The sequence below is a fragment of the Coregonus clupeaformis genome, chromosome 38, assembly GCF_020615455.1.
Source record: "Coregonus clupeaformis isolate EN_2021a chromosome 38, ASM2061545v1, whole genome shotgun sequence".
Lineage (NCBI taxonomy): Eukaryota > Metazoa > Chordata > Actinopteri > Salmoniformes > Salmonidae > Coregonus > Coregonus clupeaformis.
In genome coordinates, this window is record NC_059229.1 from 1,275,733 (window position 1) to 1,286,779 (window position 11,047).

The following is an 11,047-nucleotide window of genomic DNA, read 5'->3' on the forward strand; positions in this document are numbered from 1 at the left end:
GGAAATCAGTTATGCCCCCCCCCCCCCTACCCCCACACACACAGACATTGTTTTTATCTAAAGTAATCAGTATTCGGTGAACAAATGGACCCTGTGAATGTGGTGTGTGTGTGACGTCTGTGCATGTTTGTGTGATGTGGGATTGGGAAGTCCCAGAGAACAGTAGTGGGGATAGCAATGGGAATGTTGTTGATTAGTGACCTGGACCAGAGTCGGACTGGAAGACCAGCTGGGAGTGATGCTGAGTGATTAACCAAAATGTCGGTTATTTTTCCGTTTTTAAACAACTAATTGACCGACATTGGCTCAATTATTTTAATTCCATTTTCAATTCGCAGTTTCTCTAGAGAATAATCAGATGAAGCCTGAACTGTGCGTTGTAGTAGAGAGTTGTAGTTTCCTACAGGCCAATATTCTACATAGTTTAGAGCAGAAAACGTGGTAATGATCTACAACGACCATAATCCATTGCACGCCTACTTGTCCCGGTCTGTGTGGGAAGATGGAGAGAAAAGACAGAAGACGAGCGATGGAGAGAGATAGAGAGCAGTTGCTTAGAGGTATCTCTACCTGAAAATACATGATCTAAGTGATTGATAGTCGGTATTCAGCAGTCATAAAAGTCTGCCTTATTTACTTTGAAGAACTACTAAAATAGTGATTTTGTCAGGCAGCAGCTCTATAGAGATGAGATGATGACTTGGAATTAAATAATAAAGTTATCAAATAAATCAAATGTAACATACACAACAATTGAAATATTTTATTAAAGTTATGTGAATAAATGATGGTTAATAAGTGATAAGCAGTAATGGGCAGTCACTACCATCATGGGACTTTTATTCATTGTTTTATTCTGTGTTGTTACAGGATTCAACACACATAATGCATAGTGCAGTTAATGTTTAAAAAATAATCGAAATCTGTGATAATTTTTTTAATAGTCGGACCAAAACCGAACCGACCTCAAAAAGCACTAATCACTCAGCACTAGCTGGGAGAGACATTAGAACAGAACTCTGAAAAACACATAGCAGAGGGGGAGGGAGGGGGAGGGAGAGAGAGAGAGAGAAGGAGAGAGGGAGAGAGGGAATGAGAGAGAGGGAAGGACTAATCTTCCAAGAGTCCTTAAACATTAAAATACAATTTACAATACGATCACATTTTCACATATAACACACTGTTACAAACATACATAATACACTGACATATTGACCAGATACATACTCTAACAGTCTGAAAATATAGATTGATTCCTTCAGAGAGAAGGGTTATTGTGCAGACTGTAGTCTTGTAGCTATTCCTCCTTTCTCTCTCTAGCAGGGTGTTGATATCTCTCTGTTCTCTAGTCTCTCTCTAGCAGGGTGTTGATATCTCTCTGTTCTCTAGTCTCTCTCTAGCAGGGTGTTGATATCTCTCTGCTCTCTAGTCTCTCTCTAGCAGGGTGTTGATATCTTACTGCTCTCTAGTCTCTCTCTAGCAGGGTGTTGATATCTTACTGCTCTCTAGTCTCTCTCTAGCAGGGTGTTGATATCTCACTGCTCTCTAGTCTCTCTCTAGCAGGGTGTTGATATCTCTCTGCTCTCTAGTCTCTCTCTAGCAGGGTGTTGATATCTCTCTGCTCTCTAGTCTCTCTCTAGCAGGGTGTTGATATCTCGCTGCTCTCTAGTCTCTCCCTAGCAGGGTGTTGATATCTTACTGCTCTCTAGTCTCTCTCTAGCAGGGTGTTGATATCTCTCTGCTCTCTAGTCTCTCTCTAGCAGGGTGTTGATATCTCTCTGCTCTCTAGTCTCTCTCTAGCAGGGTGTTGATATCTCTCTGTTCTCTAGTCTCTCTCTAGAAGGGTGTTGATATCTCACTGTTCTCTAGTCTCTCCCTAGCAGGGTGTTGATATCTCACTGCTCTCTAGTCTCTCTCTAGCAGGGTGTTGATATCTCTCTGCTCTCTAGTCTCTCTCTAGCAGGGTGTTGATATCTCTCTGTTCTCTAGTCTCTCTCTAGAAGGGTGTTTATCTCACTGTTCTCTAGTCTCTCTCTAGCAGGGTGTTGATATCTCACTGCTCTCTAGTCTCTCTCTAGCAGGGTGTTGATATCTTACTGCTCTCTAGTCTCTCCCTAGCAGGGTGTTGATATCTCTCTGCTCTCTAGTCTCTCTCTAGCAGGGTGTTGATATCTCGCTGCTCTCTAGTCTCTCTCTAGCAGGGTGTTGATATCTCACTGCTCTCTAGTCTCTCTCTAGCAGGGTGTTGATATCTCACTGCTCTCTAGTCTCTCTCTAGCAGGGTGTTGATATATCACTGCTCTCTAGTCTCTCTCTAGCAGGGTGTTGATATCTCACTGCTCTCTAGTCTCTCTCTAGCAGGGTGTTGATATCTCACTGCTCTCTAGTCTCTCTCTAGCAGGGTGTTGATATCTTACTGCTCTCTAGTCTCTCTCTAGCAGGGTGTTGATATCTTACTGCTCTCTAGTCTCTCTCTAGCAGGGTGTTGATATCTCGCTGCTCTCTCTCTAGCAGGGTGTTGATATCTCACTGCTCTCTAGTCTCTCTCTAGCAGGGTGTTGATATCTTACTGCTCTCTAGTCTCTCTCTAGCAGGGTGTTGATATCTCGCTGCTATCTCTCTAGCAGGGTGTTGATATCTCGCTGCTCTCTAGTCTCTCTCTAGCAGGGTGTTGATATCTCACTGCTCTCTAGTCTCTCTCTAGCAGGGTGTTGATATCTTACTGCTCTCTAGTCTCTCTCTAGCAGGGTGTTGATATCTTACTGCTCTCTCTCTAGCAGTGTGTTGATATCTCGCTGCTCTCTAGTCTCTCCCTAGCAGGGTGTTGATATCTCACTGCTCTCTAGTCTCTCTCTAGCAGGGTGTTGATATCTCGCTGCTCTCTAGTCTCTGGATCCACAGCAGTCTGGCGCCTCTGAGAGAGTGTGTGTGTGTTTATCCCCTCTCTCAGGTGTACACCTCTCACGGCCCTACGGTCGTCATGCCAACCTGGTTCTGCTCCAGGGATTGGTTCCAGCGGGTCGGATCATTCGACGAGGGCGGCAAGGTGAGACTCCACCCCTAAAACCTGTCCACCAATCAGAATCACTGTGACACACAAGTCACATTTTTAATCTAAAACCGATCACTTACGCAGATTTGAATTAATTGAATAGCGGTCCACCTAGTCTATCAAGAGGGCGAAATACCCTTTCAGATCTGCTCAGGGGTTAGGGGTCAAGAAGTGCAAGCACAAGACTGCAATAAGTGGATAGGGGTTAGTGGTAGATTTGGGGTTGTGAAGAACCCTCTAATTTGTCCAACATTGTTCAAATGGATTTGTGATCAAATGTGTGACCTCACTCTTCCCTTCTCCTCCTCCCTCATCACCCCATCCTTTCTTACACGCCACACTCCATCCCAACCCTTCTTTTCCTCTCCTCTCCTCTCCTCTCCTCTCCTCTCCTCTCCTCTCCTCTCTCCTCTCCTCTCCTCTCCTCTCCTCTCCTCTCCTCTCCCTCTCCTCTCCTCTCCCTCTCCTCTCTCCTCTTCCTCTCCTCTCCTCTCCTCTCCTCTCCTCTCCTCTCCTCTTCTCTTCTCTTCTCTTCTCTTCTCTTCTCTTCTCTTCTCTTCTCTTCTCTTCTCTTCTCTTCTCTCTCTTCTCTCTCTTCTCTTCTCTTCTCTTCTCTTCTCTTCTCTTCTCTTCTCTTCTCTTCTCTTCTCTTCTCATCTCTCTTCTCTTCTCTTCTCTTCTCTTCTCTTCTCTTCTCTTCTCTTCTCTTCTCTTCTCTTCTCTTCTCTTCTCTTCTCTTCTCTTCTCTTCTCTTCTCTTCTCTTCTCTTCTCTTCTCTTCTCTTCTCTTCTCTTCTCTTCTCTTCTCTTCTCTTCTCTTCTCTCTTCTCTTCTCTTCTCTTCTCCAGGGAGTTCCAGAGGATCTGTTGTGGTTCTATCAGAGTGTTGGTCAGGGAGGAGGTGTGGTCAGAGTGGACCAGTGTTTACTAGTCTACCGCTACCATCAACAAGCTGCTACACACTCTGTCCTGGAGTAAGACACGCACACACAGCCACGCTTACACACACAACATGTCCTCCAGCTACACACAGCTGTCCAGCTAGCATTCCCATGTGCCCCTTCCTGACACACACACACTCAGCTCTGGAATTCCAGAGTCTCCGACTGTGTGTGTGTGTGCCCCCGCCAGGCCCTTTCCAACCTCTATAGCCACACACACGTAGTCCACGCGTAGTGGAACCCTATTTCTGTAAAGACTCAGAAGGAGAAGACCTCTCCTTCCCTTTCCTCACCCCCCTCCCCTCTCATCCCCTCTTTCCTGTTATCACTCCTTCCTTCCCCCCCTCCGTCTGTCGGTCGTATATCTAACCTTGTTGACGCGCTGTCATGATGCACTCCTTTACAAATCATCCTCGCTCTCCTTCTCTCTTCCCTCTCTTCCCTCTCCTCTCTCTCTCCTCCCTCTCTCCTCTTTCGCTTCTCTCTTCTCCTTTCTCTCCTCTCTCTCCTCTATCTCCTCCCTCTCCCCTCCCTCTCTCCTCTCTCTCCTCCCTCTCTCCTCTCTCTCCTCCCTCTTCTCTCTCGCTCCTCTCTTCCCTCTCCTCTCTCTTCTCTCTCCTCCCTCTCTCTCCTCCCTCTCTCTTCTCTCTTCTCTCTCCTCCCTCTCGCTCTCTCTCTCTCCTCTCTCTCATCCCTCTCTTCTCTCCTCCTCTCTTCTCTCCTCCTCTCTCTCTCTCTCCTCTCTCTCTCTATCTTTGCCACCATCTTACCTCTCCAGACACACTTCTGAGTCAATCCCTCTACGATGACATATATTGTGTGTGTGTGTGTGTGTGTCCTCACACTGCGTGTATATATTTCTATGTGTTAATCTAGGTCCCCCTAAATCAAAGCATCAGTGAAACTGTTTAGGGAAGGAATATGGGGACCACCCATGCATGGTGTATTTGGTGTGTGTGTGTTTAATTGATGTGCGTGAGTACACTTGTGTCTCTGTGTGTGTGTGTGTGTGTGTGTGTGTGTGTGTGTGTGTGTGTGTGTATATTTGACTAGAACCATGGTTTATGGTGGCGGGTAGTGTTTGTCATGGAGGCCCAGTGTTTTAGTCAAACCATCAGAGGATGAGCTCACACTAATGTCTCCATATGATAACTATCAGGGTTATAGGTGTCTGTGTGTGTGTGTGTGTGTGTTACGTGCGTGCATACTTGTATGTGTGTGTGGTCCATGTCTGTAACTCCTCCCTGTCCTCCGGTCTCCAGGGAAACCATTTGGAACCTCCGTGTGGCCTTCCTCCAGGAGAGAGTTATCAACCAATGGGAATCCTTCACCATATGGAATGCTGGGAAACAGGGCCGGAAACTCTACCGCTGCCTCAGTCCCTCCAATCAGAAGAAGGTATGTACCTCTCACCAGCCAATCACAAAAGGCTATGCAACACTTGTAGCCAATCAGGAGAGGTTAATGAAACTCCCAATAGCCAATTAGGTTGCATCTTCCACAATCACTGCTCTCTGATTGGTACTAGGATCAGAGTGACCCTCCCCCAGAACACAGTGCTGACCTTAGATCTGTTTGTAGGGTCAATGATCCTTTATCCTATGTACTCTGCCCCATCACGACAACATATGGCTGCATCCCAAATGATACCCTATTCCCTATACAGTGCACTACTTTTGACCAGAGCCTTACAGGCTGAATATGGGGCCATTTGGTCAAATGTAGTGCACTAATTAGGGAATAGGGTGCCACTTGGGACACTGTGTTGAGACACTAGTATGAGGAGCCAGCTGGACCCAACTGGTCATAATGGGTCATGGATCACTATCTGCTGTTACACTGACTGATACGCCAGACAACGCCCAAGCAAACTCTGTGTGTGTGTGTGTGTGTGTGTGTGTGTGTGTGTGTGTGTGTGTGTGTGTGTGTGTGTGTGTGTGTGTGTGTGTGTGTGTGTGTGTGTGTGTGTGTGTGTGTGTGTGTGTGTGTGTGCGTGCATTGGTCACTTTTGTATATGGCTTCTGTGTGTTTGAGAGAGAGTGTGAGAAATAGTGTGTGTGCATGCATTTACAAAGCGTGTGTTGGTGTGTGTGTTGGTCAGGTCCGAGCGTTCTGCGATGTGGACGAGAAAAAGATCAAGAAAGGCTTCTACACCTATGAGGAGTCCAAGGTGAGACCCTACACTCTAGAACCAAACGACCATAGATACCACAACACTCTAGAACCAAACGACCATAGATACCACAACACTCTAGAACCAAACGACCATAGATACCACAACACTCTAGAACCAAACGACCATAGATACCACAACACTCTAGAACCAAACGACCATAGATACCACAACACTCTAGAACCAAAACGACCATAGATACCACAACACTCTAGAACCAAACGACCATAGATACCACAACACTCTAGAACCAAACGACCATAGATACCACAACACTCTAGAACCAAACGACCATAGATACCACAACACTCTAGAACCAAACGACCATAGATACCACAACACTCTAGAACCAAACGACCACAGATACCACAACACTCTAGAACCAAACGACCACTAGATACCACAACACTCTAGAACCAAATCGACCATAGATACCACAACACTCTAGAACCAAACGACCATAGATACCACAACACTCTAGAACCAAACGACCATAGATACCACAACACTCTAGAACCAAACGACCATAGATACCACAACACTCTAGAACCAAAACGACCATAGATACCACAACACTCTAGAAACCAAACGACCATAGATACCACAACACTCTAGAACCAAACTACCATAGATACCACAACACTCTAGAACCAAACTACCATAGATACCACAACACTCTAGAACCAAACTATCATAGAAACCACAAAACTCTAGAACCAAACTACCATAGATACCACAACTACTCTACAACCAAACTACCATAGATACCACAACACTCTAGAACCAAACTACCATAGATACCACAACACTCTAGAACCAAACGACCATAGATACCACAACACTCTAGAACCAAACGACCATAGATACCACAACACTCTAGAACCAAACGACCATAGATACCACAACACTCTAGAACCAAACGACCATAGATACCACAACATTCTAGAACCAAACGACCATAGATACCACAACACTCTAGAACCAAACGACCATAGATACCACAACACTCTAGAACCAAACTACCATAGATACCACAACACTCTAGAACCAAACTACCATAGATACCACAACACTCTAGAACCAAACTATCATAGAAACCACAACACTCTAGAACCAAACTACCATAGATACCACAACACTCTACAACCAAACTACCATAGATACCACAACACTCTAGAACCAAACGACCATAGATACCACAACACTCTACAACCAAACTACCATAGATACCACAACACTCTACAACCAAACTATCATAGATACCACAACACTCTACAACCAAACTACCATAGATACCACAACACTCTACAACCAAACTATCATAGATACCACAACACTCTACAACCAAACTATCATAGATAACGCAACACTCTAGAACCAAACGACCATAGATACCACAACACTCTACAACCAAACTACCATAGATACCACAACACTCTACAACCAAATTACCATAGATACCACAACACTCTACAACCAAACTATCATAGATAACGCAACACTCTAGAACCAAACGACCATAGATACCACAACACTCTAGAACCAAGCGACCATAGATACCACAACACTCTACAACCAAACTACCATAGATACCACAACACTCTAGAACCAAACTACCATAGATACCACAACACTCTACAACCAAACTATCATAGATAACGCAACACTCTAGAACCAAACTATCATAGATACCACAACACTCTACAACCAAACTATCATAGATACCACAACACTCTAGAACCAAACTACCATAGATACCACAACACTCTACAACCAAACTACCATAGATATCAGATCAGATCCTGGAGCTAAGCTACCACAGATGGAGAAGTCATAACCATGTGGTTGTTTCCTGTCCTCCTTTTCCCTCCTGTCTTCCTCCCAGGGAGAGGCCCAAGCCTAAGATCCCTGTCCTGCACTACAGAGACGCCTCTCCACCCTGCATCATCTGTGTCAAGCTGGTGAGTGGAGAACGTGTGTGTGCGTCTGCTCTGTGTGTGTGTGTGTCCTGTTGTTCATTGTTCCAGATCGTATCTCCGCCAGGTCTGTAATCTCTGCTAATGGTATAATGAGCTAGGGCGTGTGCCCTGACCACACACACACACACACACACACACACACACACACACACACACACACACAGCCTGCTGATCTTTGACTGCAGCATAATATTTTTTACCATAAACCTCTCACTGGTACTTTGATCTCACACTTTTCCTAAATAAAGATATAAAACAGTTATAAATCCTTAGTAACAACCAGACAGGGTATAATATAATTAAGTGATAATGCCTTCAAAGCCGGTGTTTGGAGGATATATTGGCACCGGTGTTAGGCCCGAGACGAAGTTGAGGGCCGGCAAACCATGCCAATATATCCTCCAAACACTGGCTTCGAGGGCATTATCAAATCAAATTGTATTTGTCACATGCGCCGAATACAACAGGTGTAGACCTTACCGTGAAATGCTTACTTTCAAGCCCTTAACCAACAATGCAGTTTCACGAAAATAGAGTTAAGAAAATAAATTATCACTTTTATACAACGGGTTACCAACATTATTTTGATGAATTTATTCATACTATTTAATCCTTCCACAAGATGTAGCTCCGACACAAATGTAAGGTTGCTACCCAAGCTGGCTGGTCGTTCGTTCAATCGGTTCGGTTGCCAGAGACGTGACCCAGTCGTTCAGTCTTTTGTTCTGTATATGTGGATGCGACCCAGTTGTTCGTTCTAAATGTTCCATTGCCATACTGGCTGGCAACGTTCTTATCCCTTGCCTTGCAGCTAGCCAACTACAGCTAACTTACAGTCACATCAAAAAGTGTAGCCAGAATAACAACAAAGTAGGTGCATTTGCATTTGTTAAGCTCTTTTCTAGTGACATTTATTTGGATACATCCATTACAATGAGCTAATGAGTCGCGATTTCACCTGGCATAGAACGCTGTTGTTCAGAGGAGCTAGCCAACAACACAGCAAACACAACCACTTCAAACTGAAGCTGGAAAGACTGCAATCTACCTACACTTCGTTTCGTTTTACCTTTGTTTATATCCATAAAAATGATCCCAGCTGATTCATGATTTGGACTGGCTGAGAAACGCTGCCTGCCTCTCTGTCTCGTCCCGACTCACGACACGTTCATTACTATGGGACATCTGGAGATCAAAGTTCAATATTGAAACAATGTTGCAAATTCCAGAGAGACAGACAGCAAGGTTTATACAAATCTACGCTGTTGAAAACTAAATGTTAGTGGAGATCAAGTTTATAAATTGCCTGGCTGGGCTGATGAGACAGGGGATTGAGCAATCAGATGGAACAGAGTAAATAGGCATTTTAACGTCATAGATTTAGCCGGTGGTAATTTGTGGAATAGACACCGGCTAGAATGCGGTTTTAACCAATCAGCATTCAGGATTAGACCCACCCATTGTATAAATAAAGATAAAAACAGTTATAAAGCCTTAGTAACAACCATACAGGGTATAATATAGTTTAAAGCCTTCCTAAAAGTTATTTGGTGATCCTTTAACTGGGGGAATTTAATTACCTCTGGGATGAGTGTACACGCACACACATACACACACACACACAAGCACATTGCCTCTGGGTTTAGAAAACACACATACTCTGTTGGCCAGCCCAGGCAGACAGACAGTTAATGGTGTATTTATCACAATATGAGCTGCATGCAGCTTTTACAGACTGGCCCGCCTCCCATAGCTTCTAATTGGCCAATTATGGGAATTGGGATCAGTGATTATCCAGTCAGAGGACACTGGGACCTGGACTCAATCACACACACACACACACACACACACATTCAGCAGACATACACACACACCAGACACGCTCACAAACACACCTGGAGCCAATCACACAATTAATTCTTAAACATACCGATATGTCACAAGGACCAGATTGTGTTCAATTCCATTTCAGTTAAATTTTCAATGAGGAACATCTGGAGTTTAATTAGGTTTACCTTCTGAATTGACTGGAAATGAAATGGAATTGACCCCAACCCTGGTCCTTATCTCTTTAAAATGTTGACCAATCAGATGCCAGAGATAACTAAAAACAGGAAGTGACCTCACCTACAGACAGGAAGTAGGAGACTGACCATGGGCGTTGGTGATAATTAGAAGCGATGACCAGCATGTCCTCCCTCACCTCTCTTTTCATGTTCTGTCGCTTGGTCCTCCCAGGACATGACCGGAGGAGTGTTTGAAGAGAACCTGAAGTCTCTCCATCTGGAAGAAGGAGTGGACTACTACCACTTCAACTGACACTGGGATGGAGAGATGGAGAGGGAGGAGGGTGGGCCACTACCACTTCAACTGACACTGGGATGGAGAGATGGAGAGGGAGGAGGGTGGGCCACTACCACTTCAACTGACACTGGGATGGAGGGATGGAGAGATGGAGAGATGGAGGGATGGAGAGATAAGGGAATGGAGGGGGGAGTGGAAACAAATGAAGGGGTCTGGTAGATGGAAATGGGAATTCAGTGTTTGAGGGCTGGACGCTGAGAAGGGATAGATGGACTATGACAGTCATCTAGTTGGTGTGTGTGTGTGTGTGTGTGTGTGTGTGTGTGTGTGCCTGCTATTTTGTTTGTGTAATATGTGTGGCAGCATGTCCCATGTTGATCGTGGAATTGAAAGAGACTTTCCAGAAAAATGTTGTTCTGCCCAGTCACACACTACACACACACTACTCACACTACACACACACACACACTCCCATATTTGTTTTCTTTCCACATGTCTCTTATAAAACCTCAGGAACAATGAAGTCTTTTAGAGTGCTAGGCTCTGACACACACTACACACACACTACACACGCACTACACAAACACTACACACACTACA

General features: G+C 44.8%; 1 protein-coding gene across 2 annotated transcripts in view; it reads left to right on the forward strand.

The window, feature by feature from the left end:
- The window catches only part of LOC121533217 (UDP-GlcNAc:betaGal beta-1,3-N-acetylglucosaminyltransferase-like protein 1), a 31,182-nt gene extending 20,562 nt beyond the window's left edge, over positions 1-10,620 (forward strand). For both annotated transcript variants that reach the window (XM_041839034.2, XM_041839036.2), the window contains 6 exons: positions 2,951-3,046; positions 3,900-4,024; positions 5,254-5,389; positions 6,093-6,161; positions 8,051-8,125; positions 10,382-10,620. In XM_041839034.2, the coding sequence (XP_041694968.1) occupies positions 2,951-3,046; positions 3,900-4,024; positions 5,254-5,389; positions 6,093-6,161; positions 8,051-8,125; positions 10,382-10,462 (582 nt within the window). In that variant the 3' untranslated portion in view covers positions 10,463-10,620. The remainder of the gene's footprint in view (positions 1-2,950; positions 3,047-3,899; positions 4,025-5,253; positions 5,390-6,092; positions 6,162-8,050; positions 8,126-10,381) is intronic.
- Positions 10,621-11,047: the final 427 nt, after the last annotated feature.